At 38.4% G+C, this 19,418-nt stretch overlaps 1 gene segment (V, D, J or C); it reads right to left on the reverse strand.

Moving 5' to 3' along the window:
* Positions 1-8,085: 8,085 nt before the first annotated feature.
* On the reverse strand, positions 8,086-16,008 carry LOC121908866. The segment is given in 5 exon segments: positions 8,086-8,148; positions 10,709-10,824; positions 12,667-12,676; positions 15,323-15,594; positions 15,768-16,008. Coding segments are annotated over 5 exon segments (507 nt in total).
* Positions 16,009-19,418: the final 3,410 nt, after the last annotated feature.

Below are 19,418 nucleotides of genomic sequence, written 5' to 3' on the forward strand. Positions count from 1 at the left end.
GAAATGTACAGCTGTTTGTCGTCTGCATAAAAGTGAAAAGATATGTTAAAACAGTAGTATATGAATAGAAAATAAGATAGGGCCAATAACAGACCCTTGAGGCACTCCATAACTCAAGACAGCAGCATCAGACATATCATTAGCAACCATCACAAATAATTGTTTATTTGATAAATATGATATAAACCAGCTTAAATCAGAAACAGATGGGCAAACCCACCGTTGTAGCCTGTCACTGAGGACTCCATGATCCACTGTATCGAAATCTGAGCTAAGATCCAACAACTCAAAATATTTTTTGAAATAAAAGGTCATTTTGAGCTAGACCTGAAATGATTGCATACAGTTGGATCCAGATCAGGTTTGTTAAGCAGACACTGCACACTAGTTAACTTTAAACAGTTAAGAAGCATTAATCATGGCCAATAACCAAAGACCTACAGTGGCTACAACCTGTTTGAGAAATGTACTGTAACTTGTACTGAAATTCTTCAAGAAATTCATAATGTATTGTGGTGTATTTTCATTAAAAGTCATTGGTGTGCTTAAAGACAATATTAAGCTATGCAGATTGATTTTATAAGTTTATAAGTAATAAGGGCTAGTGTGATACAATTTGTATTGGTGTAGTTATAATCTCATGAACCATATTTAATCACAATGCATGTATAGAGGCATGGTAGAAGAATCATAATCATACACTGGAGAAATTTGAGTGCGTTTGTATTACATGTCACTTTGCTTGGGTCTGCTAAAGTCCTCACCTTTTAAAAAAATACTCTCTGGAGGAGATCAAGAAATAAGGGTGTAAAATGACTAGAATAACTTATAAAAAATAAAAGGCCAGAAGACAACTTGGCAATAATGGTGTAAAATGATTCCCAATACTTATATAAAAATTGGATATAATCAGGTAGAATTGAATATGCCAGTACATATCCTCAAACACCTCAAAACCTGTTTTGAAGAGTTTTGACCAACAACGAGTGACGGAGATAAAAGTAACATAATAATTGGTCAAAAATTAGGGAGGGTGGATGATAAGGTGTGACCTAAGCCGACCCAAGGGCATAAAAACAATGCCCCAAAGAAAAGACCTTTGGAGCGATTTGGTTCGTTGTAAAAGTGCTGATTGTTCCCCTTTTTTGCCGGCATTAAAGAACACTTTGCTGCTTGGACCTCTGAGTCCCTTTTTATTTTCAAAAGAGAGTTTTTTGCTCTGGTACCTTTTTATCTTTGTTTCTCTGTCATGTTTCAAAGACAACCCTTCTTTCTCTAAATGTTCCGTGATGAGCAGCTGTGGAGACAAACTGGACTTCTGTTGATACCAGTAGAGGCTGTAAACAGAGCCTTTATATTTGCAGGAGAGAGTCACATTGTCTCCTTCCAAAGCCAGCATTACATCTTTAAATGGTTTCAGTAAATCCTCAGAGGATCCTGAAAACAACAAATATATATTTCACCATGAAATTTGTATTTTTAAAATGAAAAAATGTCTTTAAACTGAATAACTAAATACATTTTGAAAAATTGACAGTAGTTTATTGAATGATGTCTAGCATCTCTTGTTACATGTTGATTGGTGTCCTGAGTACTTACCAGTATGAAAAGTGAGCATCATCATCCAAATGAAATGAAGTAACATTATTTGACTTGTAGTGAATGAACAATAGAAAGAACACAGTATCTCTTCAGTTCCAAATGAAGCCTTTCATATTCAGTTGTGTAGCTCCTCCTCTTGCTGTGGTCTGTTTACATTCAGTCTGATTGAAGCTTTAGAAATGACAGTGATGCTGCAGTCATCATCATCCAAGAAGGTCAGACTGAAGGAGGAATCTGCAGAAAATTCACCACAATCAATCTGTAGAGAAACAACTTTCTGACAAGTCAAAAAGTCCAAACTGCAAACTGTACAGAAAGTAACTGTGTTGTGAGTGTGAAACATGTTCAGGTTAACAGCGTTTTAGTCTCATACAGTCTGCCTGCTGGATGAACACATCATGGATACTGAACTACATGACTACTCACTTTCATTTCATTTATTAGTTGATTTGTCAGGGACAGTGCTTATTGATGAACATATACATATTAATGAGCCAGTGTTAGTCTGAGTCTGTTTCATCTGTTGTCTCTGACCAGATATTAAAGTCTATAACTACATGAACAGAATAAGGTAATAACTGAAGACATATGATAAAACAGAATTACATGTATCACATTAAAAACACAAGATGGCAGCAGAGAGGGCTGTCGACAGATTAATGTCAGCAAACCTGGTTTTCAATGAGCCACATCGTCAGCTGGTCTGTGAAAGTGTGATATGTATGAATTTCCTTGATGAGCTTGAGGAGCGAGTTCCACTGTTTAGCTGCAATGACAGAATACTGACTGACTGAAAGCACTTTTTCTGATGGGAACGATGCGTTCTGTGTTGTGTTCATCTACTGACACATCATGGCTGAATAGTGACAACAAACACTTGAAATCTTGATACAAACCAAAACAAGGAAAAATGAACAAGGCTGCAAATATCAAAACTTTTTAATTTTGAATAATCTGTTGATTAGTTCCACTAATTTAATTAGTGCATATAACTGGCACGGACCCAATATTATAGCCCCCTTTTCTATTTCCCCTCATCCCATAGGTTTATGCCTGAACTCTGCAGCTAACTATCCTCTGAGTGATGATGGTGTTTCTGATTCTCCTTCACTGGTGTCAACTATTCCAGTACATTATACTGCAAGGCTATCCAAAAAATGGACCAGCAGACACAAAAGGGTCCCATCTGACCTCATTTCTATTAAGACTCAGTCTGCCAGTTGTTGCAGTGCATCGTTTTTAAATGGTTGTCTGTGGAATTTAAGATCTATCACCAATAAGTCTTTTATTGATAATGATTTTATTTCTTCTAATGATTTAGATTTTATCTTTATGGTTGAAACTTGAGCAGACACCGATGTCTCATTGAAGCATGTCCCTCCGGATATACATTTTGGAATAGTCCTAGGTTAAGTGGACGTGGAGGTGGACTTGCTGTCATTTATAAAGCTGACAACAAATGTACACCAACTGCTATTGGCAATTTCATCTCATTTGAGTTATTCTCATTCACTATTTCCCACTATACGATCTTTTTTGGGCTGTTATATCGCCCTCCTAACTCAAAAGGCAACTTTCTTTCGGAATTTGATCACTTGCTTTCAATAACTACCACTAACTGTGAGAAAGTCATTTTATTGGGAGACTTAATATTCACATTGACAACCAAAGTGACAAACGTGCATCTGAATTCCTTGATCTTATCAGTACTTTTGACTGTATTCAGCATGTCTCTGGCTCTACTCACCAACATGGTCATACTCTTGACCTAATTATTACTTATGGCATTAATCCAGTAAATCTATAGTCCTTAAACAAGCATGTTTCTGACCTTGCAGCTATCCTTTTTAACATCCCATTAGTGTCTATGGTTTCGAACCCTAGAGGCCCTCGTTATTTTAGACCCATCACGCCACAAACCTGTGAGAATTTCTGCAATACCTCAGAAACTGCACTTTTAAAGTAAGTTTTAAATGACATTAGAATGAATTTGGATGCTGGCTGCTGTACTGTTCTGGTACTTTTAGACCTTTCTGCAGCATTTGACACAGTCGATCATGGAATATTAATTAATCGACTAGAAAACTGCATCGGCGTGACTGGCACTGCTCTAGACTGGTTTAAATCTTATTTGACAACAGAACATTCTCAGTCTCAATTGGAAATGTCTCTTCCAAATCCTCAATTATCAGCTGCGGCGTTCCTCAAGGATCAGTTCTTGGCCCTTTACTGTTTTCCATTTACATGTTACCACTGGGTCAAGTCATTCATAACTCCAATATTTCCTTCCATATTCATGCAGACGATACACAGATATATCTATCCATAAATCCATCAGACATTACCTCACTTACCTCACTCACAACGTGTCTTGCAAGTATTAGATCTTGGATGTCCAATAAGTTCTTAATGCTCAATAATGACAAAACTGAAGTGATGTTTTTGGGCCCAGAGCACACAGGGACTCTATAAGCAAGACCTTAGTTTCCCAGGGTTTGCAGTGCACCCATGAGGCCAGAAATCTGGGTGTAATCTTTGATTCAGACTTGAATTTTTATAAACATTTTACCAAAATCACCAAATCAGCTATCACTCAAATCAGGAACATTGCAAAGATTAGATCTTTTCTTTCTTTCAGTGATGCTGAAATACTCATTCATGCTTTTGTCACTAGTCATTTAGATTACTGCAACTCCTTATTTGCTGAACTGCCCCTAAAATCAATCAACCACCTACAGCTTGTACAGAATACTGCGGCTAGGGTTCTTACAAGAGCTAGAAAATATGATCACATTTCCCCTGTTCTCGCCTCATTGCACTGGTTACCTGTGGTTTTTAGAATTGATTTTAAAATTTTACTGCTTGTTTTTAAATTTCTGAACAGCCTAGCCCCGTCTTATATCACTGACCTTCATCCCTTGCACCCCAGCTTGTTCTCTAAGATCTGTGGACCAGCTGATGCTCTCAGTCCCCAGGGCAAAGCTTGAGACGGGGTAGAAGGGCATTTGCTGTTAGAGCTCCCCAATTGTGGAATAACCTTCCTCTGGAAATCACACAAGCTACCTCAGTGTCCTCTTTTAAAACTCTTTTAAAAACTACTTTTTATATAAGTTCATTTAATTAGGTTTTTTTTTATTATTTGTTTATTTGGTCTTACCTTTGTTTCCATTTCTTACTGTCTTTTAGCTTTTTGATATGTAATTGCATTGTGTATTTTGTTTTATGTCTGTGAAGCACTTTCTAAACTTGTTTTTGAAAAGTGCTATATAAATAAAGTTTATTATTATTGTTATTATTATTTGTTTTTTTCATTTAATATTTTTTGTCTCTGAAATGGTGTCTTGTGTTTGAAGCATCATCCAGCTGGTTTGTCATTGATGTGGATTTGCTGCTCATGTGAATCCTCCCACAGTGTTTCATTAGCAGCTGTAACCACAGTGACTCTGATAAAACAGGAATTAGCAGAATCCATCTGATATGAAGCTGTGGTTTGAATACCACTTCCCTCCTCTTTGAAGAGTAGTCAGATATCTGTGTTCAGGTTTTTGTACAGCCTCTTCTACACTTTCTATCACTGTGTGTCTCACAGCACAGTAGTAGAGAGCTGAGTCTGCCAGGGTTAGACTCTGTATGGTCAGCTCAGTTGATGTACCTGATGTTTGGTATTTACGTTGTATAAACTGAGGTGCCTGAAGGTCAGAATGATGTTTGTACCAGTAAAGGTAAGCATCTGCATAACTCGTCTGATAGGTACATGTGAGTGTGACAGATTCTCCTTCTCTTCCACTGACTTCTTCTTTTACAGGAGAGATTGTGTCTCCAGCTATTAGTCCTGGAAAAAGTAGAGAAAATGAAGCCATTAGACTAACATTGTCCATGAGGCTGAGAGGAGAAGACAGTGGAAAATGTCAACTGTACAGTGTTACTCTGTGGACACAAACTGATCAACTGTTCATTTGACTGATTTCTATAGAAATCATCTTTCAAGGTGTTACCTAGTGAAGGAAACATGTTGTATTAAAGTTCTGTTCCAGAGTCAAATATCCATCATTTGGAAAATATCACACAATGACAAAAACATACGTACCTACAAGAGCTGAAAACAGTGAAATGACAGCCAGTGTTTCCATGGTTACACAAGTGAAATGCTGTAAGTGAATGTTGAGTTTGAATAAGTGTTGAGTGGTTTTGTGAGTTGTGTTTGGTCTGATGTTCACAGCTGGAATCAAACAGCTCTCTGCCATGCAGCCACCTCTGCAGTCAGTAGGAGGAGACTCATATGTCAAATGACATTCATTTGTAAAACTCTTCATCACAACTGTGTCTCATGAGGGAAAAGAATCTAGACTGTTTGATAAGAAACCACTGAAGTTTAACAGTGTGTGACTCCCTCTAGTGGATGTTGTGGAGTATTCTGTTGTCTTTGCTCCAAAGGTTTTTGTACAGAGTTTTGGTGTTTCCTGTCACTGTGGGCTGCAGAGCACAGTAGTACACAGCAGAGTCAGACACTGCAGCAGAGGAGATCTGCAGATCCATTTGGGTTTTATCTGCACTGACTTTAAAAGACAGTCTAGGTACTGGATCTGATATTGGATCCCCTGAACCGAAATGGGAAATAAGGAACTCTGGTGGTTTTCCTGGATATTGTCGATACCAGAAGAAATAATCACCAGCTGCAGCTTGTTTGGAGTATTTGTAGGACAGAGTAACAGTGCTGCCTTCTAAACTGTTCTCTTCATTGTTGACTGGAGTGAGTTCTTGACAGCTGACACCTAAAGGAAGAGATAACTCTGTTATAACATGTTGTCAAAGACTCATAACATGAATACATACAACTTCATGCTCAGTTTTCAATCAAACATCAATAGAAGTAAATATGAAGTGTGTCACCTACCTGTTAGTGTGATCAGAAACAAAGTTGAAAACAGACTTAATTGCATTGACACCATCTTGAAGATAAGAAGAAACTGTCTGTGTTGTTTAGTATGAAACACCACAGTGAAAGTTTGTGTCTTTCTGTACTTCAGTGACAGTTTTGCTCCTCCCTTAATCTCCTCCTCCCTGCTCTCACAGCTCTGACTAATAATGTGTTCAATGTGCTTTTCATATCACATTATACTGATTAGCTCATAGCTAATAGCATTACACTGATTGACAGCTGACAGTTTTACCACATGGAGTTAATGACTGTGTTGTATATTGATTGAGTCCTTTAGGATAAAACAGCAGTGAGGAGAAAGTGGACCCTTGGTGGGAGCCTCTCAGCTGTTAGTGTTGTTGTCAGAAGAGTTACTGTGTGATACTCTCTCATTGATGTGAACCATACTTCATAGCTATCAGGACAGTCTACATCATTCTTCTATCTTTCTGCCTTCATTGTTCTTTCATTTTTCTCACCAGTGAAAAGAATCTCGACTGTTTGGTAATAAACCACTGAAGTTTAACAGTGTGTGACTCCCTCTAGTGGAGTGAGTTCTTCACAGCTGACACCTAAAGGAAGAGATAACTTGATGTTAAACACAAAGTTAAAATCAGATTATCTGCTCCACAAGTTTCTCACATTGTTAAAGACATTTATTATTCCTGTATTTTTTCACCTCCCTTTTAGTACGGTCACAAAAAACAACAAAATATCACAACAATGCAGTGACAACATCTGACAGACAGTATCTGTGTTTAGTGGTTCAGGTATCGACTGCCTCTGACAACGGGAGTCTTCTTCTGTTCTCTTCTTCTGTGAGTCGCCCCTCCCTCCACCTATTCCTCCTCTCATGCCAATGTTATAAGCACCAAGACAAGACCTCTACATCTGTCTCTATATATATGTATGTATCTGTTTATTTGTTTGTTTGAAGCCCACAAAGATAAACCCGTTACTATATCATCGTTCTCCAGACTAAATGTATTAAACTGCTGAATAATTAGAGACTCAAAACTCATCATGCACGAAGCAAACTAGGAATCTCACATGAGACATTGTGGGACACTTTAATTAATATTCATGTTTACATAAATCTTGGTATACATATGAACTACATTTTAATATAAAAATAGTACATTTATATAATAAATATATATTCTGACTATTGAACTGTATGTAGAGTATTTTAACTAACGTGCATATCCTGCACCATGGTAACACACTGTGAACCAGTCCTTCCACTGAACACACAGACAAAACTGATATCTATTCTACATCTAACTGCAGGTGAGACGCAAACAAGTTGAACTCCCAAAGAGTCAAAGTAACAGAGTGTTACTGAGCTTAGTGAGTGTAATGTAATTAGTGAGAGTAAAGTTGTAATCCCTTACACTTCAAGGTAGTGAAAAACAGTCATCACATTCCTGTAACATGAAACATGAAACTCACCTCAACAACCACAAATATGTAGAACCCACCTGGGTGATGCACAGCAGCCATTTTCACCAGAACGGTCACCACACATCATCTTGAGGTAGAGAGGAAGGGAATCATTGAGCCAGTTACACTGGGGGATGATCAGGTGGCCCGATGGAGAGAGTCAGGTTGGGAATTTTACCAGGAAACTGGGGTCACATGGGAGCTTTAACGACCACAGTGAGTCAGGACTTCAGTTTAACGTCTCATCTGAAGGACGGCGTCTCCTACAGCACAGTGTCCTGTTACTGCACTGGGGTAGCAGGATTTATTAGAACCAGAGGGAAGACTGGCCCCTACTGGCCCACCAAGACCACTTCCAGCAACAACTTAGCTTTTCCAGGAGGTCTCCCATTGAAGTACTAACCAAACCCACACCTGCTTAGCTTCAGTCATTCAGCAGAAACAGGGTACATGTTGGTATGGCTGCTGACTGCTCAGTCTTACTGCCCAAAACTTATAAATACACACATGTAATATTAATAACCTGATCAGATATCAAATAAACCATGTTGGATTTCCAAAAAGTCTTCCAGATTAAACACCAGAATACATCGTAGGTCCATGCCCTCCAGAATGACACGTAAGTATTTTTTTAAAGTCACTATAAGGACAAAATTGTTGTTTCAAAAATCAAACCTTTTTATGATGTGACCACACGATGGTTAAGGTTTGATTAGGTTAGGGCACTAAAACAACTTGGATAGGGAAACGTTGTACTTTGTTTTAAAAAATACTAGTTGGTAAAATACTCTGACTCTTTTAAACCTGCTGCTGCCTCTTTATTTGTCTTTGAATAAATGAATGTTTTACATCTGCTGCAGACTCACTTTCTTCCTGAACATATAAAAGGTTCATTTTTGTGAACCTGCTGCTGCTCCTTTAATATTTCTATTATAAACTGAGAATGAATATTTGAAAAACTGATTTTTTGTTTTCTTTTTAGAATTTATTTCCTCTTGAATATAAATTGATAATTTTGTGTCTTTTGGTGCTCTGCAGCTGTCAGAGGTCAGATGTAAAGATGGTGGAGTTGTTGTGGAAGCTTCAGTTTTTATGAATCAGCTGATTCTAAAGCTTCAGCTGTTAAAGTGATTCTGTTGAGTTTTTCATGTGTGAAGATATAAACGAGCAGTGATTTCAGAGTTTTAATGCTTCAGTGTGTATTTGGGGTGAAGCTCAACATGTTGTCAAGCATAGTGAACAATGGAAGGAGCTGATTGTGACCTGATGGCCAACAGGGAACAAAGAGGATGAAGTCAGTCAGTCAGTGTCCATTTATAAATACCTGAAGACAACATGAAGTCAGTGACCATATCTCATTCACACTGGTAGTTCAAACAGTGGAGGCAGCAGACACCCTTGTTGAATGTCTAATGGAAACAGCTCATGATAAAAACTGACAGTATGAAACAAACATTCTCATATTTTCATTACATTCACTTTTTAACCCGACGAGTAACTTCAGGTTTTTGTTCAACGCACAGTTTTATGTCACTTTATGTTTGATGGTGTCTTGTGTTTGAAGCATCATCCAGCTGGTTTGTCATTGATGTGGATTTGCTGCTCATGTGAATCCTCCCACAGTGTTTCATTAGCAGCTGTAACCACAGTGACTCTGATAAAACAGGAATTAGCAGAATCCATCTGATATGAAGCTGTGGTTTGAATACCACTTCCCTCCTCTTTGAAGAGTAGTCAGATATCTGTGTTCAGGTTTTTGTACAGCCTCTTCTACACTTTCTATCACTGTGTGTCTAGAGCACAGTAGTAGAGAGCTGTGTCTGCCAGGGTTAGACTCTGTATGGTCAGCTCAGTTGTTGTAGCTGATGTTTGGGATTTATATCGTTCATCAAGAATGCATTGTTCATCACTGACTGATCCTGCTCCTTTCCAGAGTATAAACTGAGGTGCCTGAAGGTCAGAATGATGTTTGTACCAGTAAAGGTAACTCCAAGTTCCATTTGTCTCATAGGTACATGTGAGTGTGACAGATTCTCCTTCTCTTCCACTGACTTCTTCTTTTACAGGAGAGATTGTGTCTCCAGCTATTAGTTCTGGAAAAAGTAGAGAAAATGAAGCCATTAGACTAACATTGTTCATGAGGCTGAGAGGAGAAGACAGTGGAAAATGTCAACTGTACAGTGTTACTCTGTGGACACAAACCGATCAACTGTTCATTTGACTGATTTCTATAGAAATCATCTTCCAAGGTGTTACCTAGTGAAGGAAACATGTTGTATTAAAGTTCTGTTCCAGAGTCAAATATCCATCATTTGGAAAATATCACACAATGACAAAAACATACGTACCTACAAGAGCTGAAAACAGTAAAATGACAGCCAGTGTTTCCATGGTTACACAAGTGAAATGTGCTGTAAGTCAATGTTGAGTTTGAATAAGTGTGGAGTGGTTTTGTGAGTTGTGTTTGGTCTGATGTTCACAGCTGGAATCAAACAGCTCTCTGCCATGCAGCCACCTCTGCAGTCAGTAGGAGGAGACTCATATGTCAAATGACATTCATTTGTAAAACTCTTCATCACAACTGTGTCTCATGAGGGAAAAGAATCTAGACTGTTTGATAAGAAACCACTGAAGTTTAACAGTGTGTGACTCCCTCTAGTGGATGTTGTGGAGTATTCTGTTGTCTTTGCTCCAAAGGTTTTTGTACAGAGTTTTGGTGTTTCCTGTCACTGTGGGCTGCAGAGCACAGTAGTACACAGCAGAGTCAGACACTGCAGCAGAGGAGATCTGCAGATCCATTTGGGTTTTATCTGCACTCACTTTAAATGACAGTCTAGGTACTGGATCTGATATTGCATCTCCTGAACCGAAATGGAAAATGAGGAACTCTGGTGGTTTTCCTGGATATTGTCGATACCAGAAGAAATAATCATTGTCAGCAGCTTGTTTGGAGTATTTGTAGGACAGAGTAACAGTGCTGCCTTCTAAACTGTTCTCTTCATTGTTGACTGGAGTGAGTTCTTGACAGCTGACACCTAAAGGAAGAGATAACTCTGTTATAACATGTTGTCAAAGACTCATAACATGAATACATACAACTTCATGTTCAGTTTTCAATCAAACATGAATAGAAGTAAATATGAAGTGTGTCACCTACCTGTTAGTGTGATCAGAAACAAAGTTGAAAACAGACTTAATTGCATTGACACCATCTTGAAGATAAGAAACTGTCTGTGTTGTTTAGTATGAAACACCACAGTGAAAGTTTGTGTCTTTCAAAACTGTCACTTCAGTGACAGTTTTGCTCCTCCCTTAATCTCCTCCTCCCTGCTCTCACAGCTCTGACTAATAATGTGTTCAATGTGCTTTATATCACATTATACTGATTAGCTCATAGCTAATAGCATTACACTGATTGACAGCTGACAGCTTTACCACATGGAGTTAATGACTGTGTTGTATATTGATTGAGTCCTTTAGGATAAAACAGCAGTGAGGAGAAAGTGGACCCTTGGTGGGAGCCTCTCAGCTGTTAGTGTTGTTGTCAGAAGAGTTACTGTGTGATACTCTCTCATTGACGTGAACCATACTTCATAGCCATCAGGACAGTCTACATCATTCTTCTATCTTTCTGCCTTCATTGTTCTTTCATTTTTCTCACCAGTGAAAAGAATCTCGACTGTTTGGTAACAAACCACTGAAGTTTAGCAGTGTGTGACTCCCTCTAGTGGAGTGAGTTCTTCACAGCTGACACCTAAAGGAAGAGATAACTTGATGTTAAACACAAAGTTAAAATCAGATTATCTGCTCCACAAGTTTCTCACATTGTTAAAGACATTTATTATTCCTGTATTGTTTCACCTCCCTTTTAGTACGGTCACAAAAAACAACAAAATATCACAACAATGCAGTGACAACATCTGACAGACAGTATCTGTGTTTAGTGGTTCAGGTATCGACTGCGTCTGACAACGGGAGTCTTCTTCTGTTCTCTTCTTCTGTGAGTCGCCCCTCCCTCCACCTATTTCTCCTCTCATGCCAATGTTATAAGCACCAAGACAAGACCTCTACATCTGTCTCTCTGTATATGTATGTATCTGTTTATTTGTTTGTTTGAAGCCCACAAAGATAAACCCGTTACTATGTCATCGTTCTCCAGACTAAATGTATTAAACTGCTGAATAATTAGAGACTCAAAACTCATCATGCACGAAGCAAACTAGGAATCTCACATGAGACATTGTGGGACACTTTAATTAATATTCATGTTTGCATAAATCTTGGTATACATATGAACTACATTTTAATATAAAAATAGTACATTTATATAATAAATATATATTCTGACTATTGAACTGTATGTAGAGGATTTTAACTAACGTGCATATCCTGCACCATGGTAACACACTGTGAACCAGTCCTTCCACTGAACACACAGACAAAACTGATATCTATTCTACATCTAACTGCAGGTGAGACGCAAACAAGTTGAACTCCCAAAGAGTCAAAGTAACAGAGTGTTACTGAGCTTAGTGAGTGTAATGTAATTAGTGAGAGTAAAGTTGTAATCCCTTACACTTCAAGGTAGTGAAAAACAGTCATGACATTCCTATAACATGAAACATGAAACTCACCTCAACAACCACAAATATGTAGAACCCACCTGGGTGATGCACAGCAGCCATTTTCACCAGAACGCTCACCACACATCATCTTGAGGTGGAGAGGAAGGGAATCATTGAGCCAGTTACACTGGGGGATGATCAGGTGGCCAGATGGAGAGAGTCAGGTTGGGAATTTTACCAGGAAACTGGGGTCACATGGGAGCTTTAACGACCACAGTGAGTCAGGACTTCAGTTTAACGTCTCATCTGAAGGACGGTGTCTCCTACAGCACAGTGTCCCGTTACTGCACTGGGGTAGCAGGATTTATTAGAACCAGAGGGATGACTGGCCCCTACTGGCCCACCAAGACCACTTCCAGCAGCAACTTAGCTTTTCCACGAGGTCTCCCATTGAAGTACTAACCAAACCCACACCTGCTTAGCTTCAGTCATTCAGCAGAAACAGGGTACATGTTGGTATGGCTGCTGAATGCTCAGTCTTACTGCCCAAAACTTATAAATACACACATGTAATATTAATAACCTGATCAGATATCAAATAAACCATGTTGGATTTCCAAAAAGTCTTCCAGATTAAACACCAGAATACATCGTAGGTCCATGCCCTCCAGAATGACACGTAAGTATTTTTTTAAAGTCACTATAAGGACAAAATTGTTGTTTCAGAAATCAAACCTTTTTATGATGTGACCACACGATGGTTAAGGTTTGATTAGGTTAGGGCACTAAAACAACTTGGATAGGGAAGCGTTGTACTTTGTTTTAAAAAATACTAGTGGGTAAAATACTCTGACTCTCTTAAACCTGCTGCTGCCTCTTTATTTGTCTTTGAATAAATGAATGTTTTACATCTGCTGCAGACTCACTTTCTTCCTGAACATATAAAAGGTTCATTTTTGTGAACCTGCTGCTGCTCCTTTAATATTTCTATTATAAACTGAGAATGAATATTTGAAAAACTGATTTTTTGTTTTCTTTTTAGAATTTATTTCCTCTTGAATATAAATTGATAATTTTGTGTCTTTTGGTGCTCTGCAGCTGTCAGAGGTCAGATGTAAAGATGGTGGAGTTGTTGTGGAAGCTTCAGTTTTTATGAATCAGCTGATTCTAAAGCTTCAGCTGTTAAAGTGATTCTGTTGAGTTTTTCATGTGTGAAGATATAAACGAGCAGTGATTTCAGAGTTTTAATGCTTCAGTGTGTATTTGGGGTGAAGCTCAACATGTTGTCAAGGATAGTGAACAATGGAAGGAGCTGATTGTGACCTGATGGCCAACAGGGAACAAAGAGGATGAAGTCAGTCAGTCAGTGTCCATTTATAAATACCTGAAGACAACATGAAGTCAGTGACCATATCTCATTCACACTGGTAGTTCAAACAGTGGAGGCAGCAGACACCCTTGTTGAATGTCTAATGGAAACAGCTCATGATAAAAACTGACAGTATGAAACAAACATTCTCATATTTTCATTACATTCACTTTTTAACCCGACGAGTAACTTCAGGTTTTTGTTCAACACACAGTTTTATGTCACTTTATGTTTGATGGTGTCTTGTGTTTGAAGCATCATCCAGCTGGTTTGTCATTGATGTGGATTTGCTGCTCATGTGAATCCTCCCACAGTGTTTCATTAGCAGCTGTAACCACAGTGACTCTGATAAAACAGGAATTAGCAGAATCCATCTGATATGAAGCTGTGGTTTGAATACCACTTCCCTCCTCTTTGAAGAGTAGTCAGATATCTGTGTTCAGGTTTTTGTACAGCCTCTTCTACACTTTCTATCACTGTGTGTCTAGAGCACAGTAGTAGAGAGCTGTGTCTGCCAGGGTTAGACTCTGTATGGTCAGCTCAGTTGATGTAGCTGATGTTTTGGATTTATATCGTTTATCAGGAATATATTCATAACCACTCACTGATGCTGCTCCTTTATAAAGTATAAACTGAGGTGCCTGAAGATCAGAATGATGTTTGTACCAGTAAAGGTAAGCACCATCATAATCTGTCTCATAGGTACATGTGAGTGTGACAGATTCTCCTTCTCTTCCACTGACTTCATCTTTTACAGGAGAGATTGTGTCTCCAGCTATTAGTCCTGGAAAAAGTAGAGAAAATGAAGCCATTAGACTAACATTGTTCATGAGGCTGAGAGGAGAAGACAGTGAAAAATGTCAACTGTACAGTGTTACTCTGTGGACACAAACTGATCAACTGTTCATTTGACTGATTTCTATAGAAATCATCTTCCAAGGTGTTACCTAGTGAAGGAAACATGTTGTATTAAAGTTCTGTTCCAGAGTCAAATATCCATCATTTGGAAAATATCACACAATGACAAAAACATACGTACCTACAAGAGCTGAAAACAGTAAAATGACAGCCAGTGTTTCCATGGTTACACAAGTGAAATGCTGTAAGTGAATGTTGAGTTTGAATAAGTGTTGAGTGGTTTTGTGAGTTGTGTTTGGTCTGATGTTCACAGCTGGAATCAAACAGCTCTCTGCCATGCAGCCACCTCTGCAGTCAGTAGGAGGAGACTCATATGTCAAATGACATTCATTTGTAAAACTCTTCATCACAACTGTGTCTCATGAGGGAAAAGAATCTAGACTGTTTGATAAGAAACCACTGAAGTTTAAGAGTGTGTGACTCCCTCTAGTGGATGTTGTGGAGTATTCTGTTGTCTTTGCTCCAAAGGTTTTTGTACAGAGTTTTGGTGTTTCCTGTCACTGTGGGCTGCAGAGCACAGTAGTACACAGCAGAGTCAGACACTGCAGCAGAGGAGATCTGCAGATGAAATGTCTTTGTGTCTTTGTCATGTTTGAAAGACAACCCTTCTACTTTCTCTGAATTTTCCATGATGAGCAGCTGTGGAGACAAACTGGACTTCTGTTGATACCAGCAGAGGTTGTAAACAGAGCCTTTATAGTTGCAGGAGAGAGTCACATTGTCTCCTTCCAAAGCCAGCATTACATCTTTAAATGGTTTCAGTAAATCCTCAGAGGATCCTGAAAACAACAAATATATATTTCACCATGAAATTTTTTATTTTTAAAATGAAAAAATATATTTAAACTGAGTAAAAAAAAGAATAAATAAATTCTTTAAAAAATTGACAGTAGTATATTGAATGATGTCTAGCATCTCTTGTTACATGCTGATTGGTGTCCTGAGTACTTACCAGTATGAAAAGTGAGCATCATCATCCAAATGAAATGAAGTAACATTATTTGACTTGTAGTGAATGAACAATAGAAAGAACACAGTATCTCTTCAGTTCCAAATGAAGCCTTTCATATTCAGTTGTGTAGCTCCTCCTCTTGCTGTGGTCTGTTTACATTCAGGCTGATGGAAGCTTTAGAAATGACAGTGATGCTGCAGTCATCATCATCCAAGAAGGTCAGACTGAAGGAGGAATCTGCAGAAAATTCACCACAATCAATCTGTAGAGAAACAACTTTCTGACAAGTCAAAAAGTCCAAACTGCAAACTGTACAGAAAGTAACTGTGTTGTGAGTGTGAAACATGTTCAGGTTAACAGCGTTTTAGTCTCATACAGTCTGCCTGCTGGATGAACACATCATGGATACTGAACTACATGACTACTCACTTTCATTTCATTTGTTAGTTGATTTGTCAGGGACAGTGCTCATTGATGAACATATACATATTAATGAGCCAGTGTTAGTCTGAGAGGATTAGTTTCATCTGTTGTCTCTGACCAGATATTAAAGTCTATAACTACATGAACAGAATAAGGTAATAACTGAAGACATATGATAAAACAGAATTACATGTATCACATTAAAAACACAAGATGGCAGCAGAGAGGGCTGTCAACAGACTAATGTCGGCAAACCTGGTTTTCAATGAGCCACATCGTCAGCTGGTCTGTGAAAGTGTGATATGTATGAATTTCCTTGATGAGCTTGAGGAGCGAGTTCCACTGTTTAGCTGCAATGACAGAATACTGACTGACTGAAAGCACTTTTTCTGATGGGAACGATGCGTTCTGTGTTGTGTTCATCTACTGACACATCATGGCTGAATAGTGACAACAAACACTTGAAATCTTGATACAAACCAAAACAAGGAAAAATGAACAAGGCTGCAAATATCAAAACTTTTTAAATTTGAATAATCTGTTGATTAGTTCCACTAATTTAATTAGTGCATATAACTGGCACGGACCCGATATTATAGCCCCCTTTTCTATTTCCCCTCATCCCATAGGTTTATGCCTGAACTCTGCAGCTAGCTATCCTCTGAGTGATGATGGTGTTTCTGATTCTCCTTCACTGGTGTCAACTATTCCAGTACATTATATTGCAAGGCTATCCAAGAAATGGACCAGCAGACACAAAAGGGTCCCATCTGACCTCATTTCTATTAAGACTCAGTCTGCCAGTTGTTGCAGTGCATCGTTTTTAAATGGTTGTTATTGGTGACGGCCCTGTGAGTTTAAGGTCCGTCACCAATAAGTCTTTTACTGATAATGATTTTATTTCTTCTAATGATTTAGATTTTATCTTTATGGTTGAAACTTGAGCAGACACCGATGTCTCATTGAAGCATGTCCCCCCGGATATACATTTTGGAATAGTCCTAGGTTAAGTGGACGTGGAGGTGGACTTACTGTCATTTATAAAGCTGACAACAAATGTACACCAACTGCTATTGGCAATTTTATCTCATTTGAGTTATTCTCATTCACTATTTCCCACCATACGATCTTTTTTGGGCTGTTATATCGCCCTCCTAACTCAAAAGGCAACTTTCTTTCAGAATTTGATCACTTGCTTTCAATAACTACCACTAACTGTGAGAAAGTTATTTTATTGGGAGACTTAATATTCACATTGACAACCAAAGTGACAAACGTGCATCTGAATTCCTTGATCTTATCAGTACTTTTGACTGTATTCAGCATGTCTCTGGCTCTACTCACCAACATGGTCATACTCTTGACCTAATTATTACTTATGGCATTAATCCAGTAAATCTACAGTCCTTAAACAAGCATGTTTCTGACCTTGCAGCTATCCTTTTTAACATCCCATTAGTGCCTATGGTTTCGAACCCTAGAGGCCCTCGTTATTTCAGACCCATCACGCCACAAACCTGTGAGAATTTCTGCAATACCTCAGAAACTGCACTTTTAAAGTAAGTTTTAAATGACATTAGAATGAATTTGGATGCTGGCTGCTGTACTGTTCTGGTACTTTTAGACCTTTCTGCAGCATTTGACACAGTCGATCATGGAATATTAATTAATCAACTAGAAAACTGCATCGGCGTGACTGGTACTGCTCTAGACTGGTTTAAATCTTATTTGACAACAGAACATTCTCAGTTTCAACTGGAAATGTCTCTTCCAAATCCTCAATTATCAGCTGCGGCGTTCCTCAAGGATCAGTTCTTGGCCCTTTACTGTTTTCCATTTACATGTTACCACTGGGTCAAGTCATTCACAACTCCAATATTTCCTTCCATTTTTATGCAGACGATACACAGATATATCTATCCATAAATCCATCAGACATTACCTCACTTACCTCACTCACAACGTGTCTTGCAAGTATTAGATCTTGGATGTCCAATAATTTCTTAATGCTCAATAATGACAAAACTGAAGTGATGGTGTTTGGGCCCAGAGCACACAGGGACTCTATAAGCAAGACCTTAGTTTCCCAGGGTTTGCAGTGCACCCATGAGGCCAGAAATCTGGGTGTAATCTTTGATTCAGACTTGAATTTTTCTAAACATTTTACCAAAATCACCAAATCAGCTATCACTCAAATCAGGAACATTGCAAAGATTAGATCTTTTCTTTCTTTCAGTGCTGCTGAAATACTCATTCATGCTTTTGTCTCTAGTCATTTAGATTACTGCAACTCCTTATTTGCTGAACTGCCCCTAAAATCAATCAACCACCTACAGCTTGTACAGAATACTGTGGCTAGGGTTCTTATAGGGGCTAGAAAATATGATCACATTTCCCCTGTTCTTGCCTCATTGCACTGGTTATCTGTGGTTTTTAGAATTGATTTTAAAATTTTACTGCTTGTTTTTAAATCTCTGAACGGCCTAGCCCCGCCTTATATCACTGACCTTCATCCCTTGCACCCCAGCTTGTTCTCTAAGATCTGTGGACCAGCTGTTGCTCTCAGTCCCCAGGGCAAAGCTTGAGACGGGGTAGAAGGGCATTTGCTGTTAGAGCTCCCCAATTGTGGAATAACCTTCCTCTGGAAATCACACAAGCTACCTCAGTGTCCTCTTTTAAAACTCTTTTAAAAACTCATTTTTATATAAGTGCATTTAAATAGAGTTTTTTTTGTTTTTTTTTTCTTTATTTGGTCTTACCTTTGTTTCCATTTCTTACTGTCTTTTAGCTTAGATATGTAATTGCATTGTGTATTTTGTTTTATGTCTGTGAAGCACTTTGTAAACTTGTTTTTGAAAAGTGCTATATAAATAAAGTTTATTATTATTTTTATTATTATTTGTTTTTTTCATTTAATATTTTTTGTCTCTGAAATGGTGTCTTGTGTTTGAAGCATCATCCAGCTGGTTTGTCATTGATGTGGATTTGCTGCTCATGTGAATCCTCCCACAGTGTTTCATTAGCAGCTGTAACCACAGTGACTCTGATAAAACAGGAATTAGCAGAATCCATCTGATATGAAGCTGTGGTTTGAATACCACTTCCCTCCTCTTTGAAGAGTAGTCAGATATCTGTGTTCAGGTTTTTGTACAGCCTCTTCTACACTGTCTATCACTGTGTGTCTACAGCACAGTAGTAGAGAGCTGTGTCTGCCAGGGTTAGACTCTG

Source organism: Thunnus maccoyii, chromosome 12, assembly GCF_910596095.1.
Source record: "Thunnus maccoyii chromosome 12, fThuMac1.1, whole genome shotgun sequence".
Classification (NCBI taxonomy): Eukaryota; Metazoa; Chordata; class Actinopteri; order Scombriformes; family Scombridae; genus Thunnus; species Thunnus maccoyii.